We start from the raw sequence: 19,950 nt of genomic DNA, 5'->3' as shown, positions 1-19,950 counted from the left end.
GCCTAGGACGGGTCTTAATGAGTTATACTGCAGGTGGCGCTGTTGGAGAAGACAAAGTGATACAATGTTTGGAGAATAGAACGTCAACATTCAGATTGTAGGGGAGTAGTCTGTACTGTTTCTGCCTCCCATTTAAGGTGGTCTTATATCTCAACCCAGCCTTATGGGTGGGATCTTCAAACCAAGCCTGCTCTCTGTTATAATAAGTACAGTATCCCTAGGCTCCTGTCCCTAGCTTGCATCAGCAGCTCAGGATTACATTATGGCCAGTATAAAGGTTGCAGTAGTCACAGGGGGCAATAAGGGGATTGGGCTGGCTGTAGTCAAATCCTTATGCAAGCAGTTCAGGGGGGATGTTTATCTCACAGCCAGGAACCCAAAACTGGGGGAGGAAGCTGTCAAGGCCCTGGAGAAGGAAGGATTGTCCCCCCACTTCCACCAGTTGGACATCACTGACCTGCCCAGCATCCAGGCTCTCAGGGATTTCCTAAAGGACAAGTATGGGGGCATTGATGTACTCATCAACAACGCTGGCATTGCTTTTAAAGGTGGGTATGGCTGCCCTGACTGCCCCTGGGGTAACAGGAATGAATGTACTGTGCACACACTGCCGTCAGCTAGTAAAGAAACTACTCTGCTGGGGACAGAAGCAAGTTCAGTTCTCAAATGGTTAATGCCAATAAAAGGACAAAGAGCATATCTGGGGGGGGGGGGAGCTATAATTCCCATGATGCTTTGCATGTTTTTAGCATGGCAAAGCATCGTGGAAGCTGTAGTTTTAAAACATCTGGGGATCTACCTTTTGGGCACCCCTGCTGTAAAGTATAGAATATTTGGTCACTCTAAGCGTCACACCTACCTAATGAAGTTCAGTAGTTTGTTGTGGGTGGTTTTGTGCGTAGATGTTGTGATACCGGAGAAACTGACGGAAGCCAAGCACAGAGAGATGGACACAGGTTTCTTCAGGAAGGAAGAGATTCTTTATTGGATCACCGATCGGGACTCAGAGGGACTAATGTCACCAAAATACAGCAAGTTCTGAGCCCCGGACAATAGTGCAGGCTCCTTATATAGGCATATAACTCCTCCCATATTAAGCTCCACCCGCACATTCCCTTGACCAATCAACACAAATAAGAATTAACTTCCTGTTTGACCGCATGGCTTGTCCAGCACAATGGAGGAGGGGGAATACTATATCCTGTATTCTTGCACATGCTCCGTACACTACTGATCGTATCTTGCCTCGTGCAACCAACTGATCGATACGTCAGCATATGCACGTACACATGCCACGTGGTAATCTCGGCCTACTAAATTTATTTTTACCGAGATTCCACCACATTCCCCCCTTTGATGCCTCTTGATATTTTACAATTACTTGAGGCATCACATAACCTTGGTTTGCTTACACCGCAAGTTACCTTGAACCAGACCAGACTTATCTTATGATGTGAATCTTTTAACACTCATCTTCCTGCATTGGTTCTCCTTGGTCTAGAGCCTTATATTTATATATCGCCATTATCTGTGCAGCAGCCTTCCTCTCTGCTATACTTCCTATCAGGCTTTGCACAGACCTAACTACTAAGGGTATAAGACACGGTAGGAGTAGACACAACAGTAAAATCAGTAGGACTCCACCTACCACTGCCTTAAGCCCTCCAAACCACTCATACCAGCTACCAAACCAACTACTTGGATTATACCCTTTCCATACCTGAGTAGGCACATGCGCTAGTTTAACCATATGGCTAGTAAGCTCAGCTATTGCTTGCCCTTCGTCATCTATTTGAAGACAGCAATTGCTTAGGTTAAACTTCCCACATACACCTCCCTCTACTGCCAATAGGTAATCCAAGGCTAATCTATTTTGGTAGACTGCTGTCCTCATCCTGGTGTTATGCTTCGCTAGAAGATTGAGCGCTTGTGATGTCTCATTAGTGATAATCTCAACCACCGCCTGTAATCTTATAATGCGGTTGAGCATATAAATAGGGGTTCTGTAACCAAAGGTACCATCCTCAGCCCACGTGGCTGGCCCATAATAATCTATGATACGCTGGGGAGGCCATTCATTATCTTCCCAGGTGCCTATCTCTATGGGTCCCCTTTTCTTCCTATGATTCACATCATACACTTTAACACCTAAAGTCTCACCTGTTTCAATCGGTAACAAGAAGAAGGATGGTTTGAGCATACCCAACACACATGCCCCTTCCCAGTCCTGTGGCAACTCCGAATAGGCCTTCTTACCACAGATCCAGTACAAATTTGCTGGGGCTCTCCAGGTTGATGTGATGGATAGATCAAACCACACGTCCTTTAAATTGGCGTATCTAGCAAACGGGTTTGATGGTTCTGAGACATTTGAAGCCGACCACCAAGTTGTATTCTTTGTATCATCATCATAAGCTTTTTGCCCTAGACAAGTTAACTCTCCTACAGAAGTGTTATACATTATTCCTTTCCTTGCTATGCAAACATAACCTATGATGGAGGTCTTTAATCTCCACTCAGATTTACCTCTAACACTCATATGATAATCGGCTTGTGTAGATATTAGTTGGTCAACTGCCTCAGAACCGGACATTACCTCCTTTGCTTCCCATGGCCATTGGTCTCCCATGTTAGTACCTCCACACACATAGCAGTTGGTAACATTAAGACTACCGGCAATACTTTCAGCTAGGTCAATGAACAGGTTTTTAGCGTTATGGGGGATCTTATTATCTATACTCATCTCTTCATAAAAGGAATGGTATACTTGATGAGTCTGGGAGGATACCGTATCAGTCTCTATCCCTATAAACAATAATGTCCCAGGATCTAAACCCGTCCCGTATATTTGAAACCCAAATAAATTGCCATACTTATCTAGGAACTTGTCGGGGTTATTAATAAGTATATGGATGGGATTACATTCCATGGACCTACAATATGGGCTAGTCGGCAACTTCGTCACTATCATGTCTTTGTCTACTGTCTGTCCCCAAGTCGCCCACCCCACACAAGACCAATATGGACAAAAGTTATAATCTTTATTTGGGCATCTAGGACTCACATATTTATTTTTACTACTGGGACAAATATATTTATCATTAGACCCATACGTCCTCTCCCATCTAAGATCCCCACATACATTCCACGGCTTTCTACCACTCGATATCGCTTTACACGCATCAAATAGCAGAACACCCGAAGAATGTACGGATTCTAACACCGTCTTATTAATTAGGGTCCCCTGAGGATCTCCATTCCTGAGAGTCAACCAAATTGTACGAGGTTGATACTCTGGACTGAAGCACTTAGGTTCTCCTACTCCTAAATGGCACACACTATAATCTATATTTAAGTATCTACATCTCGATACATCTCCTTTACACTCGTATTGTGAATGCCAAATTAGGGTTTGGGAAATATGGTTACCTGTTCTCGTAGTCTTAATGCATACCTCACAGCTAGGAGTGTCGGTACCTCTACCTTCCTGAATATAAAAACACATGTAAATAAACACAATCAAAAGCACATCTTTCGCCGTCATCCTCAGTCTTCGTCCGTGCGATGGAACCTCAGCTTCCAGGATGTGAGGGCTGCAGGGAATGGAGTTCTGCTCGTCTTCACAGGTGTCCCTTCGAGACTTTCCTGGCTTATACACTATGTGATGGTAAGCGGACAGGCTTTATTATGGCCTTCTCACTCACACCTGTAACAATAAAATTTGTAATCCACAATAATTCCTCGTTACTCCGACTGAGTAGTGCGTTTCAACCGGATCTTGCAGGGATTCTCTGGATCTGCTGTAACTTGCCAAGAATCGACTGCTGCTGGCTTAACCCTGGAGTGATGTATCCACGGAGTCACTTCTGCTACTTTTATCGCTGTAGGGGTAGACAAAAGAACAACATAAGGACCTCTCCACTTGGGCCCTAACAGTACATTATTCCACTCTTTAATCCACACTTGGTCTCCTGGATGATAACTATGAACAGGGGGATAAATATTCACAGGTAATCTATCTTGTACCCATTTCTGTACCTCCTCCATAGTCTTACCCAACTCTACAACCTGCTGCCGGGTAATTCCTTCTCCCAACTGACTCAAGTCCCCCCTTAAGTTACCAAGTACGGGAGGTGGTCGCCCATACATGATTTCAAAAGGAGAGAGGCCCATCCTTCTGGTAGGGGTACTGCGGATTCGCAATAGAGCTATGGGTAAGAGAACGTTCCACTTAAGTTGGGTTTCCTGACACATTTTAGCCAACTGGTTCTTTATAGTTCTATTCATTCTCTCTACCTTACCAGAACTCTGGGGTCTATATGCAGTATGAAGCCTCCACTTTATACCAAGCATATGAGTCAGTTGTTGTAGGCACTGATGAACAAAAGCTGGACCATTGTCCGATCCTATAGAACAGGGTAGTCCATATCGGGGTATTATTTCTCGTAGCAGGAATCTCACAACTTCTCCTGCTTTCTCTGTACGAGTAGGACATGCTTCTACCCAGCCTGAATAGGTGCACACAATTACCAACAGGTAACGATGTCCACCCGATTTAGGCATCACTGTAAAGTCTATTTGTAGATCGGACATGGGGAGTCCCCCCATAAACTGGACTCCTGGTGGCTTTACTGGTCCTTGTCTTGCATTATTTTTAGCACACGTTACACATCTTCGTACAATGGCCTGAGTCAAGTTGGACAATCTTGGTATGTAGAAATGTTTCCTAAGAGATTCTTCAGTACTGTCTCTCCCAGAATGTGTCCCGTTATGATAATTTTGGACAATTCCTACTGCTAGTGATGCTGGTATGACTATTCTTCCATCTTCTAGCTGATACCACTTGTTCTCCAGATACTTTCCCGGTTCAGTCTTTAACCACTCCTCTTCTTGAGCTGTATAAACTGGAGTCCATTGGGACAGTGGAGTTGGTATAAGAGCAGCTATATGCCCCACATACTCCTGTCTTCCTGATTCAGCAGCACGCTTAGCTGCACTATCTGCCATCCGATTTCCCTTGGTTACATCACCATCTCCTCTTAGATGCGCTCGACAATGAATAATACCGACTTCTTTCGGCTCCCACACTGCTTCCAATAGTTGTAGGATTTCAGCTGCGTATTTGATTTCTTTGCCTTCTGAATTCAGTAGTCCTCTTTCTTTATACAAAGCTCCGTGGGCATGAGTGGTTAAAAACGCATACTTAGAGTCCGTATAGATGTTTACTCTTAAACCTTCAGCCAATTGTAACGCTCGTGTCAGTGCTATCAATTCTGCCTTTTGTGCTGATGTTCCTTTCGCCAGTGGCCGAGCTTCTATCACCTTGTCTATTGTTGTTACTGCATATCCTGCATAGCGGATCCCTTCTTTCACATAACTACTGCCGTCGGTGTAATATTGAACATCGGGGTTCTGGATGGGAAAATCACGAAGATCTGGTCTACTTGAAAATACTTCATCCATTACTTCCAAACAATCATGTTGACTTTCAGTAGGTTGTGGCAAAAGGGTAGCTGGATTTAAGGTGTTTACAGTCTCTAAATGCACTCTTGGGTTTTCACACAACATTGCTTGATACTTGGTCATACGGCTGTTACTAAACCAATGATTTCCTTTGTAATCCAACAACGTCTGTACTGCATGTGGGACTCGTACATAAAGTTCTTGACCCAGAGTGAGTTTATCGGCTTCAGCTACTAGCAGGGCGGCTGCAGCTACGGCTCTTAGACAAGGTGGAAGTCCGCTGGCCACTGCATCCAATTGCTTAGACATGTAGGCAACAGGTCTTTGCCATGATCCCAAGTACTGTGTCAATACTCCCACAGCCATTCTTCTTTGCTCGTGTACATATAAGTAGAATGGTCGTGTGTGATCAGGTAGACCTAATGCTGGGGCACTCATCAAAGCCTTCTTCACATCTTCAAATGCCGTTTGCTGTTCTTGGGTCCATAAGAAGGGGTCGTGCTCTGTACCTTTGATAGCTGCGTACAGAGGTTTTGCCAGTATCGCATAGCTGGGAATCCATATCCTACAGAAGCCTGCTGCCCCCAAGAATTCTCGCACTTGTCTTCTATTCTTGGGTATTGGTATTTGGCAGACAGCTTCTTTTCTCTCTGGCCCCATAATCCTTTGACCTTCAGAGATATGGAATCCCAGATACTTGACAGTTGGCAAACACAACTGAGCCTTCTTTCTAGACACCTTGTATCCTGCCTTCCAGAGAATGTGCAGTAGATCGTGCGTTGCTTGCTGACAGATTTCTTTTGTAACTGCTGCTATCAACAAGTCATCTACATATTGTAACAATACACACTCTCCTGGGATGGACTCGAAATCCAGTAGATCTTGACTTAGGGCTGAACCAAATAGGGTAGGTGAATTTTTAAACCCTTGGGGCAGTCTTGTCCAAGTCATTTGGCGTTTTGAGCCCGTTACAGCGTTCTCCCATTGGAAAGCGAAAATACATTGACTTTCTGCGGCAATTCGGAGGCAAAAGAAGGCATCTTTGAGGTCTAAGACTGTAAAGTAAGTAGCCCCGCCCGGAATTAAAGCAAGCAGGTTATATGGATTGGGTACAACTGGATGTATGCTAACAACCGCATCATTGACTGCTCTTAAGTCCTGCACAGGTCGATACTCATCTGTACCGGGCTTTTGAACAGGCAGCAATGGGGTGTTCCAGGGGGAAGTACAGAATTTTAGGATACCATACCGTATGAACTTATCCAGATAGGATTGGATGTTCTTCTTAGCCTTCTGCGGAATGTGATATTGTCTTAGGCTCACTGGATAAACCCCATGTTTCAGTTCAATTTTTATAGGTGGAATATTGCGGGCCAGTCCTGGTGGGTTGTTCTCTGCCCAAACTCCTGGTATATTAAATAATGTCTCATCACTCCTAGGGTTTTGGCTAGTCAACACTGTATAAAGTCGCCACTCTTCTTCCTTTGGTACAGATAAAGTCATAATACCTGAAGGTCCATTAAACTTTAAAGATGTTGTTCCATTTGGTAGGAACGTAATCTGCGCTTGTAATTTTGATAGCATATCACGTCCCAGCAATTGGACTGGACATTCAGGCATATAAAGGAATTGGTGTTTTACTACGTGGCCTCCCAATGTACAGAGTCGACTTTTAAGAACCGGTTTTTCAGCACTTCTTCCAGTTGCTCCTATCACAGTAATAGTCCTTCCAGATGGAGGAGCAACCAGATTAGTCACCACTGAATGTTCAGCACCAGTGTCGATCATGAACGCGCTCCTTTTTCCCCCTATTGATACATCGACCATAGGCTCCGCTCGACCAAGGGGGATGGAGCCCGGTCGGTATCAATAGTCCTCCATGACCGTGTCAGCCAATCCTACGAAGTCCCTACCTTCTCTATCGCGGGACCTTTGCGCTGCTGGAATATACCTGTCCTCCCTAACACTTCCTCTGTTCCCATTACTCCCTCTATAACCATTACTCCCTCCGGGGCCTCCTCTACCTCTCGCTCTGCCTCTAAAATTTCCATAACCTATCCTAGGTCTGTCTTTCTCAGACTGTTCCCTTCGCGGACACTCATTTCTCCAATGCCCTTCTTCCCTACAGTAAGCGCACTGATTTCTACTTAGAGGTTCCTCATTCCATCTACTATCGCCTCTATCTGGGCCCCGTCTATCTACGCCTGCGATCGCTACCGCTAGCATATCAGCCTTTTTACGCATCTTGCGCTCTTCCTCTTTCTTACTTTCTGTATCCCTGTTCATATAGACCTTATTTGCTACCTCCATTAGTTGGGTGATGGACATACCTGCAAACCCTTCTAACTTTTGTAGCTTGCGCTTAATATCTCCGTATGCTTGGCTGACAAAGGCGGAGTTAACCATTCGGGAATTGTCTGCGTCTTCCGGATTAAAGGGGGTGTACAAGCGGTACGCCTCCAATAATCGGTCATAAAAGACACTGGGCGCTTCATCGCTTTTCTGGATCACCTCAACTGTCTTCGACATGTTAATGGCTTTCTTTCCTCCTGCTTTCATGCCAGCAATTATAGCGTCTCTATAGGCTCTGAGTTGAACCATATCAGCACCATTTACGTTCCAATCGGGATCAGTGTTGGGATAATGTGTTGCGGCCCATGCTGCTGGATTAGCTTGGTTCAAAGCACGGGCTCTATCTTCTAATGCTTTAATGGCTGCTTGATTTATTCTTGTCCTTTCCTCATTGTTAAATAAAGTCATTAGTAACTGCTGGCAATCAGCCCATGTCGGATTATGCGTCTGTACTATTGAGGTGAACAGATCAGTCATGGCTTGTGGTTTCTCAGTATACGAGGAATTATGGGTCTTCCAGTTTAAAAGGTCGGTAGTGGTAAATGGGACATATACGAAGACTGGGTCAGCGTGTGCCATTTGACCTGCGGCATCGATATAAGCTGACCCGGGATTTAGGCGAAGAGGCATCTGATAGTGCTTTAATTGTTGGGCACCAGTCAACTGTCGGGTTTGGATGGGGCTACGTAGAGAGGCGTCAGTCATGGGTTCCGGTCGGGGAGAGATAGGGTATGGGGATGTGGGAGGTTGGTTTTGGGAAAAGGTCGTAAATAAAACACTTCGAGCCGAGCTAGATGAAGCTTGACCGGAAGTCTGAAGTGGCGCCAAATCAGGATATTCGTTTTTAATGGGGGTTGGCCTATCTGGTTCCGGAAGGGGAGATTTAGTACGAGGGGGGGTGGATCCTGTACTGGAGGAGGAAGCGGAAGTGGATGGGGGTAGTGAGGAGAGGGTTGCAGGACTTCCTGTATTTGCGTCACTTCCTCTTAACGGAAAGTAAGGGGGCGGCAAAGGGATCTCGGACTCAGGGGGCGTGTCCAAAATGGGCCTAACACCAGTCCTAGTGGACGAACAAGTCCTAGCTACCATGAGGCGACATTGCTCCTCGTGGCATGTCCGGAGCCATTTACGGCCTGTCTCCAACAGTCAATATAAGGAAACTGGCCGTAAAGTTCAGGCCTACCCGATACAGCCACGTGTAAGCGCTGTACCAGAGTTGGATCCAAACTGCCACGTGGCGGCCATCCCGCAACCAAAGTAGGCCACTCCCTAGTACACAAAGTGACCAAACGTACAGGAGACATCTTTACCCCAAAATCACAAATTTTAAATCCCTTTTTAAAATTCTTAACCATACATCCTAAGGGATCCGGAATCGTTGACTGCGACGCACCCATATTTAACAATGGAACATCGTCGTCGACAACGATTACTATACACGCGTACTATTCAACAGTCACACCCGTTTCCTCTGGCAACAGCACCACGTGGTACGGTTACCAAGTGAAACGTACACAATAACAATAAACACTCAGGGAATTCCCGTACACACACAGCTGTTACACCAGTCACTATATAATCAATATTATGCCCTTTGGCGTAACTGTACAGTCACCCACGCTATAATTCTCTATATACGAATTACCCGTCTATAACACACCCCAGTAACATCGTCTTTTACAAATAGCGGTTACAGTACGGTTAGCATAGGCCAAAGCACAAGTTAAGGTCACAATACAATTATTAGTGGTTATGGTGTTAAACATGCAATGGACGACAATGATTAGTACTTATTATACAATGTCAGTAAATATACAGGGTTATGGTACCGTGCACTATAATACAGCAACACACTATTAACACTCTCGCTAGACGGCTGAGCTCGCGCTATCTAACAAGATATACACTTTACTAAACAATCGCTAACACATTTACAATTCCCAACTAAACTATTGGCCAGTACCTTGAATGGACTACCTAAAAACAATCTACATACGTTTTGGTTAGCCACACTGCCCAATCACCACATATATAGCGAGCTAGAGAACCGAATTTACACAGACGCCTCTTAGTCGCACTATACAACGAGCTAGAGGACCGAATTTACACAGACGCCTCTTAGTCGTACTATCAAAAGTCTAGTGGGTTCCAAATTTACACGCCTTCCCACTTAGCCCAGATAGGATGAGAACTAGCGAACCGGATTTACACAGACGCCGCTTAGTCTCCCGGTCCCTCCGACCTAGCGAACAAAATATACACCCTAGAACGCTAGTCTAGACAAGACACCGGTGTCCGGCTAGGGCTTATTTTACACCAGAGCGCCCTGCCTGACTAACCAAATCAAACGGTCTGACTAAAGAGCGTTCGATCGAGCGGTGCGCCTTCGCTCCTTCCCTCCGACAGAGGGGGCAGATACAGATTCAAAAACCCCTTTGGGCCTACCGCACAATCGGTATACCCCTAGCGGGTCCTGCCGTCTAAAACAGCAGTTGTCTTACCTCTTCGTTCCTGAACCTGAGTTCACACTCATCGACGGGGACACCCCAGCACTTCTCACGTAGAGGCCGATGATCTCCTGGACAACAGACCAGTGGCGCCGAGACGAAGGGAGGTCCACGCAGAAGTTCAGGGGTGCAGCCGTAGAGAACGTGGGCAAAGATAGACCGTCTCACGCCTCTGCCTCTCAGCTACCGTTGAACGATGAGCTTCCCGGCCAATGCACCAAATGATACCGGAGAAACTGACGGAAGCCAAGCACAGAGAGATGGACACAGGTTTCTTCAGGAAGGAAGAGATTCTTTATTGGATCACCGATCGGGACTCAGAGGGACTAATGTCACCAAAATACAGCAAGTTCTGAGCCCCGGACAATAGTGCAGGCTCCTTATATAGGCATATAACTCCTCCCATATTAAGCTCCACCCGCACATTCCCTTGACCAATCAACACAAATAAGAATTAACTTCCTGTTTGACCGCATGGCTTGTCCAGCACAATGGAGGAGGGGGAATACTATATCCTGTATTCTTGCACATGCTCCGTACACTACTGATCGTATCTTGCCTCGTGCAACCAACTGATCGATACGTCAGCATATGCACGTACACATGCCACGTGGTAATCTCGGCCTACTAAATTTATTTTTACCGAGATTCCACCACAGTTGGCCCATTTAAACATGGAGGATTACTTTTACTGTAAAATAAATATATTTATATTTAATGTTAACATTTTCCTTTTAAAAATGTAATACTTTGCTAGAAAATTATATGAGATACCGTTATTATGAACGACAATTGTTATATTACCATAGGTGACAATATTAAAATGTGCAGGTAACAAACATGTCGGTGTCAGTAGGATTGGCATCTCACATGGTAGTTAATGCCAAGCAAAAATAGAAAATCAGTATTGTCACTTTTCATTACAAGGACACTAAATCAGGGGTAGGTAACCTTCAGCACTCCAGATGTTGTGGACTACATCTCCCTTGATGCTTTGCCTGAATCATTGTTAAGAGCATCATGTGTGTTAATTGTAGTATCTGGAATGCTGAAGGTTGCCTACCCCTGCCCTAAGCATATATAAGCAATGTATGTCCCAGAGAGACACCTTGATAAGATAATACATAACTCCCAATATTTCAAATAGACAAAATTCATTTTAGGCCAAAGTCGGGGCTATTGTGAGACATTTTAGGTGACTTACTAATAACAATTTATATAATTAAAATGTAATATAGAACAAGAACTGATTTTTTTTATTTACAGATTTCTAAACACATTTATTGTAGTTTAAAGACACATTGCTGTGAGTATTATCGCTGTGGAGCTCTGTTATACACTCAGACACATCGCTGTGAGTATTATTGTTGTGGAGCTCTGTTATACACTCAGACACATTGCTGTGAGTATTATTACTGTGGAGCTCTGTTATACACTCAGGCACATTGCTGTGAGTATTATTGTTGTGGAGCTCTGTTTTACACTCAGACACATTAATGGGAGTATTATTGCTGCGTTGCTCTGTTATACACTCAGACACATTACTGGGAGTATTATTACTGTGGAGCTCTGTTATACAATAAGACACATTACTGGGAGTATTAATGTTGTGGAGCTCTGTTATACACTCAGACATATATATGGGAGTATTATTACTGTGGAGCTCTGTTATACACCCAGACACACCAGCAACACAGAGCTCCTAGAAAAGATAGGCATTAAGATAGAAGAGGGACAGGGTGATTTTTTTTTCATTTCCACAATTCTCACAATCGTAATATTTGTTTGTTCCAAATGTTCATTAGAACATTGTACCAAAAAATCGTTTCTGCACATCATGATAAAATTATTACATTAACAGGTGTGCCCATTACATCCACATCAGCACTCAGATTCCATAACTGGGATTTCTCAGACAGGTCCCAAGCGCCATTAGTGTACCAAATTACAGTGTTAGACTAATAAGAACAAGTCATTAACTGCAGGTGGGGTTTATTCATTAAGCAGTGAATTGATGTTGAACAAAACAGTAAAGCGAGACGAACTGCTTCTATTACGCTGTTTTTTACATCTTAAAGGATCACTATAGGTTCAAGAACACAAACATGTATTCCTGACCCTATAGGGTTAAAACCACCATCTAGCCACCTTGAGCCCCTCTTGCCTCCCTAAATATAGAAATCTTACTTGAATTCAAGTCTGGAGCTGCTTGCTTTGTCCCTGTTTCCTTTAGACCTGCCCACTGCCTGCTGACATCAGCAGAAGTGGTACCCTGATCCAATCACAGTGCTCCCCATAGGATTGGCTGAGACTATCAAGGAGGCAGATCAGGGGCAGAACCAGCATGATTCAAACACAGCCCTGGCCAATCAGCATCTTCTCATAGAGATGAATTTAATCAATGAATCTCTATGAGGAAAGTTCAGTGTCTGCATGCAGAGGGTGGAGATACTGAATGTTTGGATGCATTTTAGGCAGCCATGACCCAGGAAGGATCTCTAACAGCCATCTGAGGAGTGGCCAATGAAGTTATCACTAGGCTGTAATGTAAGCACTGCATTATCTCTGAAAAGACAGTGTTTACAGCAAAAAGCCTGAATGTAATGATTCTACTCACCAGAACAAATTCAATAAGATGTAGTTGTTCTGGTGACTATAGTGTCCCTTTAACAATTTTTCATACATTTTCAAATTTCACTGCCAATTCACCTCTATTCTGTAGTGTGAAGTGGTTAGCAGTAAGCCTGGTCAGTAAGCAGGCAGTCAAACTTCATTCTGAATCCAGAGCTAATACTGGCAATTTCCTACCCAATAATTTTGCTTATGGCTACATTCAGAATTTAAAGCAGCACTGTCACTGTCTGGGAACTTTGCCACTGGGCGTCCGGTGGCTGAAAGGGGGCAGGTAAAGGTCAGATTAATTTACGTAGAGCCATCCTTTGCGGGCCTGGCCATCTTGATCCAGCAGGTCCTCTCCAGTTAACCCCTTAAGGACCAAACTTCTGGAATAAAAGGGAATCATGACGTGTCAGACATGTTATGTGTCCTTAAGGGGTTAAAGGCACTTCAGTGCCAGGAGCCGACTTTACTCTAATTCCACTACTCCTCCTGCAGGCCCCCAGCAGCTTGTATAGTAAAATGGGGGCACAGCACACGCGATCTTCAGCTTCTAGAAGCTCTTTCCAACTCTCTCGAGCCATGGCCACTGCACACATCTTCCACAAGACACACACTTGGCATCCACTACACACACACATACACTGTATCCACTAAACAAACACACTGCATCCTTGTTGGTGGGCACTGCGGGCGGACTCTGGGGTGGGCACTGCGGGCGGACTCTGGGGTGGACACTGCAGACGGACTCTGGGGTGGGCACTGCGGGCGGACTCTGGGTTGTGTCAAATGTCTGATGGCAGCTCTGCAATGTTCTTGTAACTCATTCTAATATAATTCTGGTATTTATTTTTTGCTACCAGTTGCTGACACTACTCCGTTTGGTACCCAAGCTGAAGTCACAATGAAAACCGACTTCTATGGCACTAGAGATGTTTGCAAGGAACTGCTGCCACTAATTAAGCCTCACGGTGAGATTACCAGAATTGCTTAATCACATAGTAAGATATGTTGAAAAGAGATTTAAATGCCAACTATGATGTTTATAATGTTGATACAAAAGAAGGTTAAAAAAAAAAAAAAGGGATGCCCAAATGTGCCACAAAATAGGGGGATAATATTTTACTTCAAATAGCAATTTGATTTCTTCTTAGATCAAAATCTGTTATATCATATATTGGAGTACTACTGCCATTTCGTTGGATTTCTAATATTATGTTTACTTATCCCATGTACTTAGCAAATGTATGTTTGAGAGGTGCATAAAATTTAAATAAATTTAGAAATCTATACAGCTCTGTCCTGAAACTGGACGCCTCCATCTTAGCACCCTGTCAGTCATTGTTAACCCCTTAAGGACCAAACTTCTGGAATAAAAGGGAATCATGACATATCACACATGTCATGTGTCCTTAAGGGGTTTTACAGCATTTTCCTTTGCACCTGGCTGTCACCATAGAGAAAGCATACAGAGAGAGAGGAAATACACAATTATTTTGCTTCTCCTCATTTGCATTGTATGCCCTGGCTGTGCCTCGACTGAAATGGATTGTGAAGCCATTTACTTAATCTTAACTATAAGCTGAAAATAAAACAGAACATCACATAAAAATGTTAAAGGAGTACTTCATTGGAAATGTATTTATATTTTTTTAACTATTTAGTAGATATGCCCTCTCCCTCACCTCCCCCAAGGAAAATATGCATGTATTTGTCTCCCTATGTTTTCTGTGGGGGGATATTAAAACCAGCTTTGCAAGCTCTGTTTTTTTCCCGGCACAGACTCTCTCTGGCTTCGCACTGCTTAGTTCATCAGCTGAGATTGATCAGAGCTTATCTCAGGAGAGCTAGCTTAAGCAAATCCCATGTAAGAGGTCAAACTGCTATATGGTGTTTAGAATGTTCCTTTCAACGATTGGTCTGTGATAATCCTTTGGAAGTGTGAATCTTGTTGGTTAAGCACATGCTGAAATGAATTTCATAGGTGATGGTGCACAGAGAATCCTGAGCCTCCTCTTACCGCTGAGAGTGGCATAGAACTGCAGTCATGTTAATAATATAATCAATGTTTCTGTTCCCTTAGGGAGAGTGGTCAATGTGTCCAGCATGATCAGCTACAATTCTTTGGGACGTTGCAGCCCAGAGTTACAGAAGGTCTTTCGTAGTGAGTCGATCACTGAGGAGGAACTGGTCAAACTTATGGAAAAGTTTGTAGAAGATGCCAAGCAAGATGTACATCAAAAAGAAGGCTGGCCAAACACTGCTTACGGAACATCTAAAATAGGAGTGACTGTGCTCTCCAAGATCCAAGCAAGAGAATTAGACGCAACGAGGAAAGGGGATGGAATCCTACTTAATGCCTGTTGTCCAGGGTGGGTGAGGACCGATATGGCGGGTCCAAATGCTCCAAAGTCTTCAGATGAAGGTGCCGAGACTCCCGTTTATCTGGCTCTCCTGCCGCCTGATGCAACAGCACCTCATGGGGAGCTAGTTTGCGAAAAGAAAGTGGTAAAGTGGTAACAATATGTGTTGGCTTACTAGTGGGTCAAATGAGATTTGGAACTACTTTGTTTATATGCTAATTCCCATACAATTTTATCAGCCACCTCGTGTGTTCATGCCTGCCTTTATTTGTTTCTGTGTGCTGCAGTCAATTATTGTTTGATTGCCTCTTTGCTAGTTTTACAAAACATCCTTGCCTCTACTCATTGCTCTTTGATGTGTATAGTTTGTTGTCTTGTTTTTAACTTTTTCATAAAAAAAAAATAAAGAATACTTAAAACAGTGTTTTTAATGTGAATTAACATTTTGTATATTGGGCAGCCCCTAAAAATAAAAAAAAATTAAGTCTAGCTAAATGGACACAATAGTCACAGAACAACCACAGCTTAATGAAGCAGTTTTGGTGTATAGGTCATGGCCCTGCAGTGTCACTACTCAATTTTCTGCCATTTAGAATTTAAATCTCTTTGTTTATGCAGCACTAGTCACACCTCCCTGCATTTGTCTTGCACAGCCTTCCTAAACACTTCCTGTAAAGAGTCGTCTAATGTTTACACTTACTTTATTGCAAATCCTGTTTAATTTAAAATTTGTTATTTCCTGCTCTGTTAATAGCTTACTAGACCCTGCAGGAACCTCCTGTATGTAGTTCAAGTTCAATTTACAGAGCAGAAGATAAAAACTTTTAAAGTAAGTTAATATCTGATTAAAAATGAAACCATTTTTGTTTTCATGCAGGCTGTGTCAGTCACAGTCAGGGGAGGTGTGGCAAGAGCTGCATAAAGATAACATAAACAAAGGTGATATAGCTCCTAAATGACAGTTAATTGAGCAGTGAAACTTCAGCGGTATGATCTGTACACCAAAACTGCTTCATTAAGCTAAAGTTGTTCTGGTGACTATAGTGTTCCTTTAATTATTCAGAATTAGTTCTAACTGATTCTCTAGAATGAACCCAGAAGATACAACAGGGCCTAATACATTCACTAGGCAGCTAATTTCCTAGCTCGTGGGTGACACTATCATTAACTGTACTTCTCATGCCAAAGACACTTAACATTTTGCACATGATACACAGTGAAACAAGTGTGTACCAGACCAGAGCCTTTTTGATGCGTCACGCAGACATTTTTATTTTAGACATTTCTGTCAGTATTGATGAGTTTTACTGCAATAAAAAGATTTCACAGGTCAAAGTTAGAGACTTGCCCTTTGAGTTCTCAAACTTGGTGTTTTGATTAATTTCCTAACTTGGAACTATACAGTATATCCGCACACCAATTTGGTGCCAATGGAAATTTATTCAATATTTAGTTGTATTTTTATTGAATTTGTTTTGCAAACATTGCCGTTTTGCTGTGAATTTTGATATCCTCCTTTATGCTTCTAGGACACATCATACTAGTTTTTACAAATTGAAGGGCACCATACATGCATGTATGTAGAAGTCAACATAATGAAATGATATGTGTTCCCGAAAATATGGTGCACCCCTCCTAGGTATTTGTTAAGCTACATACAGCACCAAATAAACATTTAAAAGTAAATTGTAAGCTTATCGAATCTGTGAAAAGGTGGCTCCCTTTCTGTGAGTGTGATCAGTGTAAAGTGACGTCATCCACGCCATTCTGTGGTTGTGCTTGATGATATAAGTGTGCGTAATGACGTGTCCAAATCTGTGTATCCAAAGAAACCAAACACCATGTTATCCTAGTGATAAGTAACATGAATAATAATTAAAGAGCTCGAAGAGGATACTAACAAGGAGACCTCAACGTACAAAAACAAAAAACAGCCAGAGAGCATGACAAAGGAACAATGTCGGACAAAAAGTTTAAATGAAGAAATAAAGGGGTGAATAAGAATATCCAATAGGTATCACTAGAGGAGAAAAAAAAAACAACTTTTTTTTTTAAATGAATAATAAACAAGAAAAAAAACGACACGCGGCCTGCTACTGCTACGCAGGATTCGCGGCCTACTCTGCTTGCATCCACATCCTGACCTCAGGCAATGGAATGTGGCCCGGCGGCGGTGGGAGGCGGGCCGCACCTCTCCGGCGACATTCAAGATCCCCCGCAGTAGGCGAAGCTGTGTCCAGGGCCTCGGTGGTGAGTAGGCCCTGAAGGCTGGGGGGAGGACCACATACGAGTCGAAAGCTTTCTCTGCCAATGAGGAAGGCTCCCATGGGGCTCTTTCCCCTGTCTCCCCTTCTGTCTCCCCCCCCCCCCCCGTTCCCTGGTCTTTCACTTGTGTCCCCCATTTTGCTTTACTTGGGTCCCCACTTGCCTCTGGAAGGGCCCCCTGGTTTCCCTCCTTCTTCCTCCGATCCCTCTACTTCCTTCCCCTCCTCCTGGGTCTTCTCCCTTCTTCCTTTCCGCCCCCTGCTCCCTCTGGGTCCCCTCTGGCATTTCCCCTGTTTCCTCTGAGTGAGTCCCCTCTCTCCCTTACGGTAACTTACCTTGGCTTTCTCCTGTGGAGCGTGGGATTGCTCTCTTGGTTAGTTTGTGTGAGTCGTTACCCGAGGTTTGCCATTCTGTCTTTGAGGCCCGTCTATTTCGGCTGGCGTTTTCCCTGGCATTCTTCATGGCCGTGTGGATCGGGGAGCTGGTGTGCCCTAGTCATCGGCGTGTGGGGGGGTGCTTTTTGGTGATGTTACATGCACAGTGGACCATATTTCATTTAGGATTCGTCGCTCGCAGACTGATGTCTTTTGGAAAGGCAAGTGGGTCCGCTTAGGTGTGGTGCCAGGTTCTGGCATTTGCCCCTTTTTTTCGTTCGGTGAGTATTGTTCCTTCCATCCGGCTTCTCCACCCCCCTCTTTTAGTTCACGAGGACGGCAGTTTTCTCTCCCACTTCCAATTCATAAGGGTCTTCCGCTTGGGGCTCGAATTCCTGGGAATTGATAGCAGGGAGTTCCGGGGGCATTCATTCCGTATAGGGGCTGCTACGGAGGTCTCTAGGCTTGGTATGCCGGCGCAGGTGGTTCAGAGGATAGGAAGGTGGAAGTCGGGGCGTTATATGTCCTATGTTCGCCCCTGAAGGTCTCCTAAGTTGATTTCTCTCCAAAGATCCAGTTACCCCAGAATATGGATCATGGGGCACTCCTATGTCTATTGGGCCAGGAAGCGTGCGGTGGTCCGGCCTGGAGGCGAGCAGTTGGGTCTTACGCCTTCTGAAGGTTTGGTGGTTTGGCACCAGAGGTATGAGGTGGGTGCAGCTCATCCCCGACTTGGTTCAGTTGTCCCGCCTCCTGGAGGTCCTAAGTGTCCTTGTCATCCATCTGAGGGGGAATGGCTTGGGTTCAATGCCCTTATGAGATTTAGTGTCTGCCATTAAGCGGGACATGGCACGCATCCTAGTTTTGTTCATGGATGTACGCCTGGTTTGGTGTGAGGTTATCGCCCGTAATTTCTGGCAGCGAGCTCATAATCAGAGTGCCATGAAGCGCTGCCATCGGAAACTGAACAGGAGGGTTTCTAGATTTGTTTTGAGTGTTCGGGGAATTCCAGTTCGCCATAGAGTCTCTGAGCGGGATGCTGTCAATCTATTTTGGAGGGATGGGGTGCACTTGACGGAGGTCGAGCTCGACCTCTTTAATCTCGACCCGCAGAAAGCAGTAGAACAGGCCTTGAGTGGTTTTGGTGGGGTCCCCTGCTGATTTTAGGTGTAAAACAGCAGGGTTGTGGGTGGGGGTATGTCCTTGCAAATTTAGTTTGAGGCGGTTAGGTTAATATGTGAAATGAGGTGGTCAGGTTTCAGGTCTCAACATCCCCTGCTCTGAAGGGTTAACAGCTGGTGGTAAGCATTGGAAGGAAAATTAATTTATGCCGAGGGGGAGGTGAGAAGAAGTGGTACATAATCTCTTGGTCAGTATATTGGCAAGGACGATTGGGTTATACTGTATGACACTATATGTTAATTTGTTAAATTATGGTTATTTATGTTTGACGTTTGGTTATATCAAGTGAAGAAGAATATTGAAATAAATTATGGATGTGTTATACAGTATTTATCATATAATGAATGCTGTGGCATGTTTCAACCATACTAGGTTATCTGTCATTATTTGGGTGGTAATTGGGATAGTTCTATGTTAGTATGCTGCATCACGATTCCCCACTACGTACATACTAGAATGTTTCCTACTGTAGTAACAACCTCGAGCGATCTCCACCTGTAGGCAGGGCTGGATTAACCCAGGGGCTGATGAGGCTGCAGCTCCAGGCACATGGAATAGATTTTTAAATCTTTTTTTTTTTTTTTTTTCTTACTACTCTTCACATGTGGTTGTAGGTAAACAAAACTGGTGTGGACTGGCTGAGAATGAAATTAGTTAATGTAAAGCAGACTTTGCCCACTATGCCAATGCTCTTGCTGCTTCAGTATCTCTAACACTGTGGCATGTTCCCTTTCTTCTACACTCACTTTTTCTCTGTCCCAGACTGTATAACAGGAGCTTCTGCCTGCTAGTAAGAAGGTAAGGAGAAGAGTGGACCAGTGAGTGCTA

General features: G+C 44.1%; 1 protein-coding gene across 1 annotated transcript; it reads left to right on the top strand.

The window, feature by feature from the left end:
* The first annotated feature begins 184 nt into the window (after nucleotides 1-184).
* On the top strand, nucleotides 185-15,725 carry LOC134602485 (carbonyl reductase [NADPH] 1-like). Its single transcript, XM_063447413.1, has 3 exons — nucleotides 185-548; nucleotides 13,802-13,909; nucleotides 15,022-15,725. The coding sequence occupies exons 1-3, from the start codon at nucleotides 263-265 to the stop codon at nucleotides 15,456-15,458; spliced, it is 831 nt and encodes a 276-aa protein (XP_063303483.1). The 5' UTR covers nucleotides 185-262; the 3' UTR covers nucleotides 15,459-15,725.
* Nucleotides 15,726-19,950: the final 4,225 nt, after the last annotated feature.

Source organism: Pelobates fuscus, chromosome 1 (assembly GCF_036172605.1).
Source record: "Pelobates fuscus isolate aPelFus1 chromosome 1, aPelFus1.pri, whole genome shotgun sequence".
NCBI classification, from domain to species: Eukaryota; Metazoa; Chordata; class Amphibia; order Anura; family Pelobatidae; genus Pelobates; species Pelobates fuscus.
Note: the sequence above shows the minus strand (reverse complement) of the source record. Positions and strands in the feature narration are given on the sequence as shown.